This window comes from Copadichromis virginalis, linkage group LG12 (genome assembly GCF_057382275.1).
Source record: "Copadichromis virginalis isolate Kocher_CV1m ecotype Utaka linkage group LG12, C_Virginalis_male_GT1.1, whole genome shotgun sequence".
NCBI lineage: Eukaryota > Metazoa > Chordata > Actinopteri > Cichliformes > Cichlidae > Copadichromis > Copadichromis virginalis.
In genome coordinates, this window is record NC_140629.1 from 26,358,486 (window position 1) to 26,376,964 (window position 18,479).

An 18,479-nucleotide genomic window follows, 5' to 3' on the forward strand; every position below is an offset into this window, starting at 1 on the left:
AGTGTTTCAAGTCTCTGCTGGGTACCTTTTGTAGATTTCATTTTTAGCTTGAACAGCTCTGACTCATGTTCCTGTGTTCCTGCTGTTGGAGAAAATGATAACCTGAGCAACTTAATTAAAAATCTGTTGGCACAGGGTATGGTTGCATGGGGGAAAAAATAATTTAGCTGTAGACCCAAAAATGCTAAACCCTGAAGACTGCTGCTGGCATCCCCTTCCAAGTCTTAAAGTTGAAAAACTTTAAGGTTGAGTATATTTAAAATGCTAGCACAGGGTAAAAGAGATGAAAAGTGCTTCAGACAAAAACTTGCCCATCTCCGCCTACTCTCCAACAGATAATTTCCCCATGTTCCTATTTCCTGCACTGTGCTCACTGTCCTCCAAGCATCCTCATGAGATCTCATCTCTAATGAAATCAGCGCACCCCTCTAACTAATGTAGCCATGGTGACTATTTCCCAAATGAGCAAGGTGACCTTCAGTGGAAGCATCCAGGAAAAATACAAGCAGATTATAATTCGCCTTAAATAGGACAGATCTATTTCATACTACAGCATGATATTTAAGGCACGATTGGACCTCAGTGTCAGTAGTATGTGTAACATGGCTTGCACGCTTCACTCATTTTTAAAGATTTTTCATCAGTATTCATAATACTGACGTCCTGTAACTTTGACAGACAAGGCCTAGCTTTCAGCTTGCCTATGAACAGGCGGCTGATGGCGTCCTGTCAAGTGTCAAGCCTGGGAAAGGTGAAAGCTAAAGCCCTTTTGTGGTTTTTAGCCACCCTCTGCGGGAGTCACACTGACATGTTTTGATATGACAAAATACCTATCTTTGGAGTTAGACTTCAAAAAGCAAGGATCAGACTGATGTCAAGGAGGTCACAGCACAAATGGATGGATCAGAATTATTCGAGCGCATCTGACGGATGCTTGCTCGGATTGGGAATTGGGATGTTCACACCCCGTGTCAACCAACCTCCGGCTCTTTGTCATGTTATTCAAGCAGTATTTGCAAGGGGGTTTGGGAGGGCTCTGCACTCAAGGAGTTCACAGATGCAAGGTTGCCAGCAGAACATCGTTAGCCATTTTAAATGGCTAAATTTGGTTTCCATAAATGTTATTTCATGCCTCCACTGACCACATTGAAGATATTTTTTTAAAATCACCTTCCTGCAGAAACTATCCTTAACACTCGGCAAAATTAAACCTTATTAACAGTTAAAATGTACAACTCATTTACAACAGTGACATTTTTTCAGATTTAGATCTGCAAAGACAACGATTTTGTAAAGATCATTTCAGCTCTAACACCGGAAAGCTGAATAATCCTACTGGGTCACATTTTGTCTCTGATGATGATGTAAGTGCAGAGATTGTACAAAATGTGAAGAGATCCACTAATGGCTCTGTAATAGGAGTGGTCAAGGCCAGCATTTCCATCCTTCCCCATGGAGTCCTATGAAATCCATCTCCCATTAATAAGCACGTTGTCCCGGCCCATTCATTAGCCAGTCAAATCCCTCAAGTGACATGAATTCAAATCCAATTCATGAGTCACAGTTTTAAACTGCACCAAAAAACCTTTACAGTTTTAAGCAGAGACACATTATACGCTTGAAAGTTAAACCCAAGAGCCAGTATCCATTACAGAAAGCATGTCACAGTCATACTGCAAAGATTCAAGTTAAATGTGAACTCTGAAAATGAAGCATCATTTCTAAATGGAATACCGCTTTAGAGGTCACAGCCATAATTTTGCATATAACACATATAGGAAGAAGAAAAAAACATTTTAAAGTTTTATTTATTTATTTATAGTTTTCAAACCAGTGGTTCCATTCCCTTCCCGGAAGACGACCACTATCACTGCCACTAGTGATGAACCATGAATTATGCATGCTACTCAGATGGGCTGCTTTTTTCTGTCTCAAGGAAACTAAAATGCAAATAGCAGATGACCTTGTTTTTCTTCAGGGTTGTTACGACTGTACACCGAAAAAACTGCTTCACACCTGCTAGCCAGCCTTGCGGTAACTTGACTGTTGATGCCCCCTCCTACCACCACCCCCAGTTGCAAATTTAATTCATTTGCTTTGTGACTATATAAACTACACTGTGTACTACAAAAGAGGCAATACATTCGATTTATGCCTCCACGATAGCCATGTGCCCTCAAGGGTCTGAATAAGATGAATGGAAGCCTGGATTAGGAGGATGCAGACTTCTCTTCCTCTATCTTGTGGATCTGATCTTATTAAGATGCTTATGTTAAAATCTATAAATGCAACCTAATTTCAACTACTCAGCATCTAATCAATAGCAAGAGTTTGCCACGCTTAGCTTTCAGAGTTTAGGCGAGGTCAGAGGGAGCCCACAAAAGGCCTCTGAACATAAGTGAAATGTGTGATTCATAGTGAACTGACTTTTATGGGTAATAAACAGAGTAATATACACTCACTGGATGCTTCATTAGGTACTCATTAGGTGTTCAACTGCTCATTAAAGCAAATATCTAATCAGCCAACAACATAGCACCATTAAGGCACATCGACATGGTCAAAGCTACCTAGTGAAATTCAAACTGAGCATTAGAATGAAGAATAAAGGTGATTTAAGTGACTTTGATCATGGCATGCTTGCTGGTGCCAGACATGCTGGTCTGAGTGTTTCAGAAAGTGCTGATCTACGGGGATTTTTTTCCAGTGAGCAGCAGTTCTCTGGACAAAAAATTCCTTGTTGATGCCAGAGGTCAGAGGAAAAATGCCTGATTGCTGTAAGTTGATAGAAAGGCAACACTAACTCAAATAAATTTACAACCAAGATAGGGGGATAATACCACAAAGCTCAAATCTTCTCAGACTGGTTTTTTGAACATAGCTGAGGTTTTACTGTCCTCAAACGGTCTTCACAGTCATCAGATCTCGGGAGAAATGCATAATGGATGTGGAACCACCAAATCTGAAGCATTTATGTGACGATATCATGTCAATATGGACCAAAATCTCATTGAAAAGTTTCCATCTTCTTATTGAATCTGTGCCACGAAAAATGTAATCCAGTTTTAAAAGCAAAAAGGTGATCAACCCTAGCATTGCATAGCTGAAGAAGTGACCAAAAACTGGCCGGTGGATTTCTTCATATTATTGAGTCTTAATCAGGGATGATGAAGTGGCTCAGGAGTTAGGGTAAAATCAAGAATCATATAGTAATGCCATGACTTGATGCAGTCATAATGACTGATTTTAAACTAGGACTAGAACTCATACCTCGATTAAAGTGGCACTGTGGAAGTTCATACCAACAGAAATTTGAGAATCGTCAAGCTTTCCATGTTTACAATTAATACAGACGTTGTAACCTCTGATTGCTTTGCATCTGTTGTATTTATCATATGGATTTCATTCATGGACGTGCACTGATGTGTTTTTCTCATTGTGCTGTTTATGTTTATATATAGCTATAGTTATTCTGCTGCCTTTTTCTTCTACCTGACCAGGTACAATGGACGCAAATTACCAGCACGCTAACTTTGGTCCAATTACTTTTAATTGTGCAGTGTCTCTATAAAACCAAACGATAAAAGTAAAGGAATAAATAAATAAAATACCAGTTCAAGCCCGGTCAGTGACATTTATGCATGCCGTTCCCTATTTCTCCCTCTCTCTATTTCGTCTCTCATTTCCTGCCTGCTACTCAGAATATCAAATAAAATACATAAAAATACCTAAAATTGCTTCTTGATGATGAAAATGATTTGGTTCAAAAGAGAAATGGAGGAGTTTTTTATTACAAAATTAAGCCACAGTGGTTCCCGTAATGCAAATAGAGAAGTACCCAAGCTATTTAGAAGAAAATGTGGCTCGTTTATTTATCCTTTGTTAAGATTAAAGTAGAGCTAGTGGAAGCTGGTTGCTAAGATGGCGAAGAGCCACAGCAGGGCTACTTTCATATTTCATGACAATTGCGGGTTAGCTCACGTGTGTGTGGCAGGCTTACTGATAAAAGTTGATAGATGTGACAGGAGACATGTGGAGCTCAGAGGCATATCAGCCAAGAAAAGGATGCTTAAAAAAGAAGGGAGAAAACAATATATAGATGTATATACATATATAGATACAGCATATGTGGAGCAAGAGACACATAAAAAGAGAACAGACGAAGATATGAAAACAGGAGAGTAACTGTAAATCATGGTGAAGCTATGTCCTTAAATCAGCAGCATTTGTGAGCGTGCCCATGCCACATGTGCCCCTGCCTTTGTTTAGTTAAAATCCATTTTCTCAAGCAGATGGCAACTGCCATCTTACTATCTGTCACAATGTGGTCACTGCACATGCAAACTTTGCCAACAACACAGTGCTGTACCCTTTGCAATTCAACTTTAGACTTTTGCCGGAGTCGTCTTCTAATGACAGGTGCCAGCGCACGTCATCGAATCACAGTCGGGGTTTGTTCCACAGTTTTCTGCAAAAATGACTTTTGCGAGTTGTCGCAACAATCTCCCTCCCTTTGTGCCATCTGGAAATCCGTATGCTCGTTATTAGTTTCAAATTTGCTGTTCAAGTTTCCAAAAATTTCTTACCGTCCCTTACTGTGGATCAATTTGATGAGAGCTAATGCAGTAGTGCAGCGCGAGTACGAACAAATCCCTGCTGATGACACAAATGCCCTCCGGAGACAGACCTGCTCACACACTGGCGCCTCCAGTCTGTCAGTGTTGGATATGAACCAGGTGAGCTACTGTGTGCAAAACTTGGGAGGTGCACAACCAACCGTAACACCAAAAGTGACCAGTACGCCAGTCAGCGGCATAAACCCAGCTTCACTGCTCCAAATACAATAAGTGAGATCACCAAGAAAATCACTGAATGTGGGTTCTGTTGCCACTGGAGCTGTGTTAGATTAGAGCTCTAAACAACACTGCTGTCATACTCACTGATGACAAGCATCTCACTGCCACCACAGAGAATCTGGTCACCAGAACTTGAAACACAGTTTGATGAAAATGCATCTTTTTAGTCTTTATTTAAGGAATTACTAACATTTAAAAATGCTTTGCTGTCATGTATTCTATTAAAATTCAGAATTTATCAGTTTTTTTTTAAACTGCATCCTGACAGAAATAATGAACAACTGAAAATTCTGCACAGTCCGTCTAAAAGCAATCAGCGTATCTTAGACTAGAGCAGTTGCTAGCCCAGCAACACTCTTTATTACCCTGTTATGTGTAACATGATCAGCACAGCACAGCCAGCCAAGTGCTCAGGAAATCACCCAGCATCAAGCCGGCAGTCTGGAGTGGCTTTGGCTTGTAACCCCTTACAAGGCTGTCCTTCAAAAATGGGTTTCAAGCATTTTATTAGCCTAGCAGATGACCAGCGAAGGCAAAAGAGCCAGGGGAGGGCTATGAATAACAAATGGCCGTTCCTGCTGGTAAAAAATTAGATGACCAGTCTCCTCCACTTCTCATACACTGTTGAGCTCTGCTTGTATTTGAGTTTCACCATTTCAGCAAATCTCCTCAGCTTTACAAAGCATTTTCCCCCAGAGCCACAATCTGAACATTGTCCAGTGTCAAAACCATAAATAAATGATTTTCCTGAAGCGGGACGTTTTTATCATTCATTTCCATAATGGATGTTTGCATTAAATATTCATGTTTCCAGTTTTTCCTGCTAATTTTAAATATCATTTGCTTTGGTAAAGAAAAAAATAAACAGGGTGCAATCCACTTTTCCTCCAAAACTGCAGGCTTGATTAGACATAGATGCATTATGTTTTATTCAGAAATGTTGGTCTTAACCTGAAAACACAGAAAGCAATTCCGGCAACCACTTATTGTGACATCAAAATTGCTTGCACATACTGACGCAGTTTTTTGTTGTCATGAAAACAAAAGCATCAGAGGAGGCTGACCGGTCATTTGTCGAAAATCGCTGCATTTCTATGCTTCAGAGCTCCATTCGCTATTAAATAAAGCATCTACTGTAGGGACAAAAATACAGTATGCTGGAATCAACACACCATTTCATATATATTCAAGTCCAATGAAAAGAAAATATATGTTGCCTTAAAACCTAGAAAAAATGCAACAGCCACTAGACTTGTAATGTACCCCTCTATTGTCAGCCTTGTTAAAGAGTTACAGCTACGAGACACTGAGATCAAAATGGGAAGACCTGTGCTATATGGATGAGAGACAGTTGGGAGGATTTTGAAATAAAGTAAGTCTCATTTTGCTTATAATCAGCTGAGATTGAAAAACTCCATCTAGCTACGCTAAAGCCTTTCAGCTGAATATCTTATCAACATATCAGCATATCTTATCATGAGAAAAATAGCACAACAAATTAGAGATGTCACAAGAATCAATGTTTTTTGATACAGAATTATGAATTATTATTACTTTGTTTTTAGTATCGTAGGTACCTCAAGCAGTGTGTATACTGAATCCTGTTATCAAACAAATATTCAGTATTGAAGAATGAAACAGGTATAATAAATGTTATGGTGACTAATAAAATGGTAAAGTTGGGGCAAATGTTATCAGTTCTGCCCACCTGTAATGTTGACGGTCAGTGTTAATTAGATGTGTCTAAAAAGTTTTATGCTCCTGACTGAATTCGAGGACAGTCTATCAGAAGAAGTGGCAGCAGTCCACCTTAGCAAATATTTGATCGGCAATGGAAGTATGGTCCCAAGTCACCAGAGGCACAGGTAATAAACAGGGCTATAGCTGAGTACATTTTTACGGACCAGCATTGCTCTGATCTTGATTTATAAACAAATACACCTCTTAATTTGTCATTTTTCCCCTGAAGTATCGAAAATAATCCTATATACTGAGCATTTTCCTGAATGTCTATATCAAGTTTATAATAACAAATCCTTTATCTATTTTATACAGAATAGTAGACGTTGGCATGTTTGGTGCAATGTGTCCTGCTTCGCAACTTTCAATTAATGCCCATGCATTTTTATAACAAACAGCTGGGAGCCACAACACTCTGCGGAGGAAGAGGTTAAAAAAGTAGGCCTAAGTATAATCCCAAACACTCGTGGAAAACAGCAGTGAAATTCAGGCATTATTCACTTCACGCTTAGACAAATAACATGACTTAGATATGGGTTGAAAGTGTATATGAGAGAAAACTGGTGGTAAGGAAAATCTCCACCTTAATTACAATTTCCTATGGTTTTATGACTATTTGGATGCATTTACATGGGCATTCACTATATTCCTTTAATTAAGCATGCATGTGACTGCATGTGTTAGGAAACCTGCTCTATATGCATGCAAAGGGCTGTCTGAGATATTTCATTATATAAGATCCTAATGCACATACTCAGCCTTCAAAGCCTTGGTAAATCACAAAGCTGATCCGAAGGGTAAACTCAATACACCTTCCATTTCTGTACGATTGAGTAGGTCGGCAAGTCACAGACAAGGGCTTAGCGTTCGTGTAATTATCAGCTCTGCCTGCCTTTCATTCTGCAACATGAAACACAGCAGAAAATCATACAGAGTGCATTTCACTCATGCCCCATTTAATTACCCAAGACACGCCATGTCTGATGCTGATCTCTGCTAATGGAAAGTTTACTACCCAGTTCCTAGTGTGTTTATTAACATGTTCTAGACATCTTCCTGGATGACAAAAGCCTTGCAGTAGATGTCTACTGTGACAATACAACAGCATGTGCAGTAAAGTTCTGTGCAAAAGTCTGGAATCGCCCCTTATTTCTTTATATTTTGTTTTCAATAAGCCAGACTTTCTTGTAATTCAAGAAAGCTTGGCCTCTGGACTCTGTTTCTCAAGGTTTACCAGGCTTTTTAATTATTTTAATCCCGGCCTTGATCATTTTCAGAAGAATGTTTTTCTTTTTATTTAAAGCTGCTTAACCCTGACCTACAAATGATTCGAGAATAAAAAAAGGCACCTAACTCAAGAAATTAACCACTCTTGTGTCTACACACAATAGACAACTTAATAAAGAACTAGTTTTAAATTATATCTTTAGCCGTCTGTATCAAAAAAAACCCCTAATTGTCACCATTTGTTTCATCGAATCTATAAAATCTGACAAGGATAACACAGTTTTACAAGTATTAATTTTTTTACACCAACAAGATGATTCTCAAAGAGCTATTAGCTGAAAACATGGTCTACAGTGTGTCCTTATAAAATCAGAGAAAGCTGGACAAGTGGGGGATAAAAGATCAAGTGACCGACATGAAAGTCATGCCCTTAAGAAACAGGACCTGAGACATGCATCTCTCGTATTTAATATTTCACCTGTTCACTGAAGTCTCATCAGAAATGTTCTCAATGGAAGGATTCGGGGAATCACAGAGAAAAGGCTGAGGTATGCCAGATTGCACAACTGGACTGAACATGATGTCTTACGAAGAGACGAGTGCAAATTTGAAATTTTTGGTTCAAATTATTCTCAGCATGTACGGAGGACATCGGGAGAGCATGACAATAATCCCGAACACCCAACTAAAGCAGTAAAAACATACCTGGAAAAACACTAATGCTATGAAATACTATGAGTCACGGCTTGTCCTCGCCGAGTCTGGACCTCAACATTCTTAAAGCAGTGTGGGATCATCCTGACATAGAACGGACCAACAGGAAGCAAAATACAAAGAAGAGAGTTGAATGTCCTCCAGGAAGCCCAGAGAACCACAACTGAAGACTACTTAAAAAAATCTACAAGCTTGTCTACGAGAGTCCAGGCTGAGATGAAGAATAAAGATTAACCCTATCCCAAATATTAACTTTTAATATGCTCATTAGAAATGTACAAATATACTGTTTTTACCTTATATGCTCCATTGCCATTTATATTTTTATATTTCAAATCGCTGCACCTATTCCCACTTTCCTAGCAAAATATTTTTAAAAAAATGAGGAGTGACTCAAAATTTCTGCACAATACTGTATGCCTGTGATTATGGCTGTGAGTGGTTATATATAACCACGTACCGAAAAGCAGTTCCGTCTTCACTCTCTAACACCCATGGGATCTAATGACACAGCCAGGGGGTTATGCTTCGTCGTGGCTAAAAACCTCACTGGTAATGGCATTCACAGCAGGAAGACTGGCTGGAGAAAAATCAGCGGCCTTTAAGTACAATGCAAAGGTAGAGGACAGAGATAGAGTTTCCAATCTGCCAGCCAGTGATGAAGTAACTAAATATCCAAATTAAGCACTTTTCATCCTTTCTCACTTCCCTCCTCAGATGTTTCTGTTTTGTTTTTGGGGGGTTTTTTCTTTCAGTTTTGACATTTGCTTTTCCACCCACTGAATCATCAAATCTTAAATTGTGTGATTGTACAGCAAGAAGGCACCATTATCCTCCTCTTCACTGACATCTCTAAAGATAAAGATAACCCCCCTGTAGCGTCCCCATGGCAGGGACAGGCAAGCAGCAGGAGAGGAATGGGAGAGATGCCATCTCCTCATCAAAGAATGCTCCAGATTTTAGCTGAGGTCTCACAGAAGCCCTGAGCAGCATCCAGGCCCAGCCTAGCCTAGACTGTGACACATTTGGGTGATGTCTTTTACCTTGGGGCTGATTGACCTCGCACCAAACCAGCTACTCAGGCACACGCAGCCACATCGACAGTCCTCTCACTGAAAGATTTGCTGTCTCTTTCTCTGCATAAGATTGACATCAATTGTACGTGTTGAGCAAGTAGCTGGCACTTCTTATTAGTTTTCTACTGGGGCACTGCCGCAGAAGTTGTTTATGTCTGTCTGTTACAATCAGGAAACACGTCTTGTTTAGCTGACTCGCAGCAACAACTTGATTGCTGAATTTTCATGTGAATTTGTGTGACCTTCTGGAGCCTTGTTAATTAAAACCGTCAATCAAATAGGTAAATAATGCATGCATCACACATGAACACTATGTAGCAATAAGTGTATCTGAAGAATGAAAAGCTTTTAAGCCTGCAGGAGAAATAAGCTGTGTTTCTTGTCAAGTAGCCTAGAGAAGGTTTTATGTTCACAATGGCGGTTAAAGGCTCTAAGAGAAATCAGAGTAAATGCCAGGAGGGCAAGCACACTGCTGTTTGAATGACAAAATCAAAAATGCACAATGCCAAGCAATGTTGTTTTAATGAAACTGCAGAATATGTATTTTACATGTTTGTATTTTTGTGCTCATGTGCTGTTTGGTTTCATTTAAAGCAACATTTACAGCTCAGTCACACTAGAGTAAAGAACGGGACAGCAACCGCCTTGAGACATTGCCTATAGTTGCATTGAATGTTTTTGCTGTTAGCCGACAACCCCAAGTAGTTGGGGCAACCAACAGAGATTGAGAGACTAAGCGTATAGCATCCTTGACCTCTGGGTGACCTGTTTCGATCGCCAGGTGACTGCACAGGTCACCTTGTGGGAGGCAATCTGTCTCCAACCAATCCCGGTCCGACTCGGACTGACTGCTATCACTCTCAGACAGGTTTTCAAAGGTTTGCAAACAACTGGCCACTAATTTATAAATGCAGACAGATTGCCAATGTGTTGCAATCAATCTGAGTCAATCTGCATTGGTGACTGCAACTCATCCATATTCTTCCACTTATCCCACTCAGGGTCAAAGAGGGGACAAGCAGAGAGGCAGGGTCTACTCTAGACTGGTCGCTGCTTTGTCACAGGGCTAACACAGAGAGTTGGACAACCACTTACTCTCACATTCACTCCTATACTCCGTTTGGAATCAGCAATCAACTTAACCTAACGTCTGTGGGAGGAAGCCACAGGACCCAGAAAGAATGCACACAGAAATTGTGCCAACATGGATTCAAACCCAGGACCAGGGAGACCAACCTCGTGTTACTGCCATTTCATCACTGTTTTGATGCAGTTGTTTGAAGATGGCAACTGACTGTGAGTGGTCTTTAAAGCAACCATTTCAAAGGCAACAAGATCTCATGTTCATTGCACACAATTATATTAGATTTGTTTGTGCTGTAATACATCAAGGCTGGTCTTCTGAGTGTTTTGTAATATATTTTGTGTCACACAATAAGCCCAACACTTGGGAAACGGTGTAATAATCCGATTATATATCTAGACTGATGTTCATCTAATGACATGTTCACTGAATGAAGGTCCCTGGGGGGGGGGCAGTTCCTGAAGACACTGAAATCAGTAATTACTAAAACATGCAACCCATTGAGCACACACAAAAATCAACAACCAATTACGTGAGCCTATTGACCAAGCGCAAATAACAGTCCAATGGGCTGCGGTGTTCAAGGGCCATTGATTTGGTTTTGTGTTAATGTTCCTGCATATGTGCTGGACTGCAATGTGCCTCTTGCGTAATTAGCCACCTGTGTGAAATTCAATTTCTTTGGGTTAATCCAATTTTAATTTTCCTTCTGAAGCAAATGTATAAGGTGCATAAACAATCTTCAAATGTGTGCGTGCATTTTCTTTTGCAATTGAAATCAATATATTTTCAACATAGCATTGCACGGTTGTTTTACTAGGCCCACACACCACCACCTCTCACCACTCCCTCCTTCCTTCCCCTCTCTGTCACTCGCTCGCTCTCTCCTTCTCTTTAGCCTCTCCTCTTTGTGACAGGAACCATTCGGCTGGCCAGACGAGCCAGTGTGCTTTCTATAGCTGACTGGTGACTGGACGCTGCAGGCGAGTATCACTCATATCTAAACCAACAATTATAAAGAAAGGAGGAGGAAAGAAGAAAAAAAAAAAAGGGAAACAGCAAGCCATTTGACAGAAACTTACATCCACAGCAGTCACTTAAGCCTGAGAGCTGAGGTGACCTTCTCAGATTTCATTTCATTTGGTCTTTTTTTCCCCCTCCCTCTTTCCCAGAACATGTGAGTAATTAGAGCAGAAACATTTCCCTCACACAACCAGGCTGGCTGTCTGAGCACGGAGGTGCTTTAGTGTCTCTGTCTGTATGCAGACGAGATTCACTAAAACTATTCTTATAGCAAACATTGTTACAGTAGCTCCTCTGGATAGCGGATAGCCTGTGAAAACACAGCAGTTGTCAAGAGCACGTGTGTTGTGATTATCCATATTGTCGCATGCAGTGAGTCATTTCAGAAGATGTGGTGATCATATAGCAAAGACATTCTACTATATCTACTTTGCTTATCGAGAGCAGAGTAGTGCCAAATGCAGTCATGAACGCCGGGCTTCTTGGAGATACTAAAACTAAGTGGAGCCCATCCCTCAAGACCCCTAAACACTTAGGATACAAGGAGGTTGCATATGTGTAATATATTTAGGATACATCATATATGAATAATTCCTGTGACCTTCCTTTGGTTAAAGCCTGCCTCTGACTCCCACAAGACTCTTGTCATTCCACACAATGACAATTGTGCCAAATATAGACCACCTAATTGATATTAACAGAGAGAATGGCTTGTGACAACCAAAAGAAAAAACTCTTTCTCTTTGCATCGTTATTCTTGCTTTTCTTCTCTCCAGTATGACACATCTTTCTGACCCAAATGAAACAGCTATGCGTAATCTTCCGTACTCTCTGTTATTAAAGCATATTTAAAAAGATACAAGTTATGGGATGAGGTGGTTTTATAATTGCCAAAGAGGGTTTATACCGATAAGACTGTGTCCGTTGTTTCTTTTTAACCCTTTAGCGCTGCACGGCATATAGCATATAGTTTATTCACCATCTTCTTCCTCGTTACAGCGCAGTAAATGTTTGGGACCTTATGTTACAAAAAAAGTGATGTAAAACAGAGGTCGAGCACCGTGTAAGCAGAAAGATGTACTGTAACCTTCTCAAAGTTAGGACTAAATAAGAACCGAAACACTTCTTCGCTCAGTCAGCCACACAACGCCCATCTTCATCGAGGGGGAATTAAAAGGAAACAAGCCGAGGATAAGCAGTTTCCTTTTATATTTTGTCCTTACCGTCGAAGACCTTGAAAGGACGACGGCCACGACATCCTTGATTTCTTCAGCCCGGGTCGGTGCCCCGTGTCCACTGCGTAAGTCCGGTCCATGTTCCTCGGGTTGAGGTATCTCTCGGTGTCCGAAAAGCCTCTTTGTCTTACACGGTCGTTCTTGCGCACTACCAGCGCGTGGTGGAGCGGAGAGAGCGCTGCCTGATTCTGCTGCCTCCACAGATGTTTGGGCGCCTTTGCACTCACGCCGGTTCCGCCGCCAGCGACCAGAGGCGCCGTCCCCACTTTGCCACAGGCGGGATCCATCCTCCTCCCCACGCTGGTTATAAAATTGTTTTTTAAAAACTAAATCTACACTTTGGGAGCATTTAAGTTGAATGAGTCAGGAAAGCTTACAGGAGGTTGACTAACAGCTGCGAGTTCAGGTGTTTTTTTGTTTTTTTTTTTGTTTTTTTTAATAAAACAAAATCAAATAATACAAGCAAGTAGACAACTTTGTTGTTTTGTTTTGCTTTTTTAGCTACCCGGGTGCTTCACGTCCAGTTTTTGATTTTTAGCTCACGTAATGAGCTTAACTCCATCAACTTTATCGCTGACACCATGCGCAAACACACTGAAGCAGTGAGATAAAAACGAATCCATTTACGCATCACGAGGAAGACCTTTAAACTGCAGTTTTGGGGATGTATCCCTGAGTAAAGCTACGAGAAAGAACTCTCAGGTCAGTCTGGTTTCCAAGTGCTCCCCACTTCCTCCGCACACGCCCATTTCTGCAAGGTGCTTGTATTGCTGCGGCAGTGCGAGATGTTCAGCACAGGATGGTCCAAACGGACGGATGGTCTCCCCAAATGATGCAAACTTGTGCAAAACCAGTTCAAGGTAACTTGGCGCAGAGTTATGCGTAAAAGCATCCGGACTTGACAACACTGTCTCCCGTCTTCATGTCCCCTGCAGGAAAAAAGCGGCGACAGGATATAGGGAACAGGATAATACATTAAACATGAGGGACCCACCCAAAGTACCTCCCCTAAAAACCTCCATGATTGGAAAAAAAAAAGAAAGAAAATCAGGGGGTGGGATTGTGCAGAGCCGCTATATCATATAATACCACTGAACCAGTTTTATGACAGTTTTTGTGGAGATGCACTGGATGGAATGAGAAAATGAGAAGCATTTTTATAGCAGCTGACATTAAACACACTGCAGGTAAAACAAGTTCACCTTCACACTAATTAATGAAACCATTCCTGTGATGTCCACAGGGTACAGGGGAGCGCAAACATCCAGCCACCTTGTTAAATCCCCCCCCGACTCTCTTCTGTTTGTCTTCATTTTCAGGGAAAGGGGGACTATCAGGGAAGAGTTCTTTATTTCCTTCCTCTCCTCACACTTCCCTTGCAGCTCAAGCCCATTACTCAAGAAAATAACAGCGTGGGGATTGTCATCTCTCCAGTCTTAAGCGTAAAAACGTAATCTGAGAAACGAGGGGAGAGAAGACTGAAGTGGCGAGTAAGAGTATTGGTAGCAGGACAGAGGAGAGAGAATAAAGAGCACATGCCTGCCATGTATGCATACACAAGAAGCTCATGTGCTTGCTTTGTACGCGTCCAAGTTTACCTACTTAAGCCAACCAAACACCCTACAACAACACGCACGGCAGAACCAAATACTCTACATACACTCTAAGAACTGACCTGAAACTTAAACCACAGGCTATAGCCATTTCATTTACTTTCCATTGCTTTGTTGCTAAACAGGGTCATATAAGAGTATCCCAACATGCATTTGGGGTCACCTTAAAGAAACACAATACCGACTAATATTAGCAAACCCTCTATAAAATGTTTCCCACTAATGTTGCAAACAGCTAACATCTGTTGACGCATAAATCTGTCAGTAGCCAGCACAGCCATGTGTAATCTTCTGCATGCTCTGTTATTAAAAATATTAAAAAGCTACAAGTTATAGGGCGGGGTGGTTTTAATTGTGAAAAGAGGGATTATACACAATGCTCTAATGCTGATAACACTGTACCCTCGATTTCATCTTTTTTTTTAACCCTTTAGCTCCGAACTGCTCATAGCAACACAAAACCTTTGGTCGATATAATGAAAATACTGACACAGCAGAACATTTTAAAGTCAAATAACTGCAACTGAATCAATGTTTATCCCAGCTGTCACTCTTGAAACATCTGTGACATTAACTGGCCGCCTGCTTGACCTCCTTCATGAATGTTTGATGGACATTGTTTTTGGATGTTTTAGCAAAGTGGATCTTGTTCAGAAGAATTTTTGTATATTATTCTTTTATTTGTAAGATTGTTTTTAAAGTAGCACAATGGATGAGTCAGACACACAAAGGTTTATTATAATGCTTAAAAGAGAAAAGCAGACAGGTAATTGTTATGCACTGTGACACATTTGGCACAAATTTGTTTTTGTATTAATAAAAAAACTGTCTTCCATTAATATTAGTATATGAATCGAATGCTGCATGGCAATGGGTTTGTACTGAAATGTCCCTAACAAGAGAAATATGATTTCTTTTTCTTTTTACTGGTTTGCAAGCTAGGGTCTGATTGAGTGACAATTAGATGTGGAAACAATGTCCCCTCTGGCCATCCACCTCAATAACCACACTGCGCCATTTCTGGCACAGGATACATATATAAGATATTTAAACACAGGTCACGAGTGTTTAAATATCTTATATATGTTTTTATATATACAGTGCTCAAAAATAAAGAAATAAAATGACATGTTCTTGGACAAATGTTAGTGGGCTGTGAGTACAGGCCTTAATTCCACCTTCTTTGTTCTATTTCTGACAGTTTAGTCAGAAACACGCACGAGTAGTCCGCTGGAGGTCATTTTTCTAGAGCTCTGGTAGCTCCTTCTGTTTCTCCTCCTGCTGCTGGGTTGAACCCTTCTATAACCCTGCTCAGCTCTCCTCATATAAGAGCCTGTCTCATAGTATCACAGTATCTCCTCCACACTCTTGAGACTGTGGTTGGACAGCGACCCTCTTTAAGATCGCAAGCGTGGGTGTGCCCTCCGGAAGGTGAGAGATGGACTACCTGTGCAACCTGAATGGGCTGCATGGACCATCTCATGCTACTGGCAGTTAAAAGGACATGACAAAAAGCAAAACTGGAGAAGAAAATACTCAATTTTTGAGGGCTATGTTGTGGTTGTCTCGGCAGTGTACCTGTTCACCTGCTTGGATTTCCACCAAAAGCAGGTGAAAGTAGTTTTTATCTCTGAAGTTTAACTGACTGTCTGGTATACTGCGTTCCCTTCATTTTTTAGAGCACATTTAGAATCCTTAGATTGTTTCACGTGTCACGCCAATTTCCCCCCAATATGTGTTTCTTTTCTGTTCGTGCTGAATTAAAACGCTAGGAGATAATGGGAACGGGATAAGTATAGTGCGGTCAGTAATTAGTGATTACACCTGATTGCTCCAATACTGATCTTATTAGTACTGGAGGATTCTATCAGACACACTTTGCTGATTTACATTAAGTCATATTTTTAATCATGACATGGTTATCTAAGCTTCCTGTAATAACTATATTTGGCGCTAGCCTAAAAAATATTTGCATTTAAATGTTTTTTTTTGGGGGGGGGAAAGTAAGTCAAGTTGCAGGCTTATGTTTCCTCACATACAGGAGAATGAACTCAATCAGTTCCTCGCAGTGAGCTGTACAGACTTTTAATGAAGAAAGAAAAAAACAGAACTGCTATTGGATTGTTATCAAGGGAGAGAAAGTGGAATCTCTAGCCTGTATCTATAACGTGTGTGTGTGTGTATAAAATGAAAAATAAATAAGTGTTTATTTCCAGCTGATCTCTCACATAACACTCCAGAGATGACATTTTAGTGTCTGGAAAATCAATAGAGTGGTAGCTGATTTGATCCAGTATTGAGTTAATATCCAGCGCTGATCTTGTTGTGCTGTTCTCAGTTAATGCTCACTTAATCTTTTAAGACACTTTCTTTCTCATATTAATAAGTTAATTAATACCTGTTAGCTGGTGTTGAGCTCTTTTGTTGATTTGCTCCTAACATGTTGGGCTCATGTGCAAAAGAAATCCATGCACACTAATTTGTATTTAATGTAAACTGTATACAAAAGATGGGCCGAACTGCTGCAAAATAACACACAGATGCCTGACAATCAGGGCAAAGTAGCAGCTGAATAAAATTCTCACTGAGCCGTTCTTGGTAAGTTTGTTAATACAATCAGCCACACACGTGAAGCCATATTATTGGTCAGATGACTCAACTGAAATGCTTCAATAGGCACCAAACATGACAAAAAGTGAGAATCAAGAGCTCAGGTTCCTTTCTTCCTCTTCTTCGTCTTTCAACTCCTTCCTTTAGGGGATCATCTGTCTTCAGCTCAACCGAACCCTAGCATCCTCCTCTCTCACATCAACCCTTTAAATGTCCTCCTTCGATACATCCGTGAATCTCTTCTGTGGTCTTTCTCTTTTCTCCTGACTGAGAGCTCCACATTCAGCACCCCCAACAAAAATTTTAGCTCCTTCTACTCTGCCTCCACCTCGTCCCCCAGTCTTTTTGTTAGCATCACAGACACCAAACCATCATTTAAAGCTTCCCCTTCACTCTTTCTGCTATCCTTTTGTTATAAATCACCCCTCTGGACCCTGCACCAAGGTCTTCACCTGTTTTGTGCACTGTCCAGTGCTTCGGATGTTTGACCCCAGGTATTTAAACTCATCTAACTTCATTATCTTTACTCCTTGGACAAAAACTCCAGTTCCAGCCACTGGAAGTAGTAGAAGTGACACATCAGACAGCGATGGTCTAAAGCCCCCTGTAGCAGTATCCACCTGTCAGTCAAAGTGGTGATAAACGGATTGGTATTTGGCACTTTTCCTCTCTGATTGAGCACAAAAACCTCACTCAGCCAATCACACACACATTCACACTTTATTCTATGCCTAAAGCACCTTGTATAAAATGTAAGCACACACTCACAGTCCAATGAATACATCAGGAGAAATTCAGTATTTTGCTCAAGGATACCTAGTAGACGGACCCACTGTATCTTGTTAGCTGAGCTATGTGATGAAGATAACAAAGTCCAACGGGTCTATGATTCATTTTTGGAGGATGCATGAAGTAGCCCAGTTCAAGGAATTGCAGCTTTTGGCGCTTCTGTGGCAGCTTCATTTTTCAGCTCTGGAGATTGTTGGCTGTTATTTAAACTGAGCAGGTTTTCATCCACTATTTTCCACTGTTACATTATTTATAATATCAGCAAATCAGCTTCTCTTGGGATATTACAATAAGCGTGTGTTTATATATTGTAAGGCTTTGGGGGGAACTCAGATTTTTTAGCTGTTATGCAGCGGGTAAATGCTGGTGGTCGTAGAAGAGAAGCAAAGAGAAAAACACTGAAACGGTTTCATGCATCATTCTTTTATATTAATTATGTGAGGGCATCTAATGGAAAGACAGCGCACCACTTTTTGACCATTTCATTAATACTGAAGACAGTCTCATTTGGC

General features: G+C 40.6%; 1 protein-coding gene across 1 annotated transcript in view; it reads right to left on the reverse strand.

The window, feature by feature from the left end:
* Nucleotides 1-13,335, reverse strand: part of pde4d (phosphodiesterase 4D, cAMP-specific) — a 153,629-nt gene extending 140,294 nt beyond the window's left edge. The window contains exon 1 of the mRNA XM_085475682.1: nucleotides 12,944-13,335. Coding sequence (XP_085331808.1) covers nucleotides 12,944-13,242 — 299 coding nt within the window. The 5' untranslated portion in view covers nucleotides 13,243-13,335. The remainder of the gene's footprint in view (nucleotides 1-12,943) is intronic.
* Nucleotides 13,336-18,479: the final 5,144 nt, after the last annotated feature.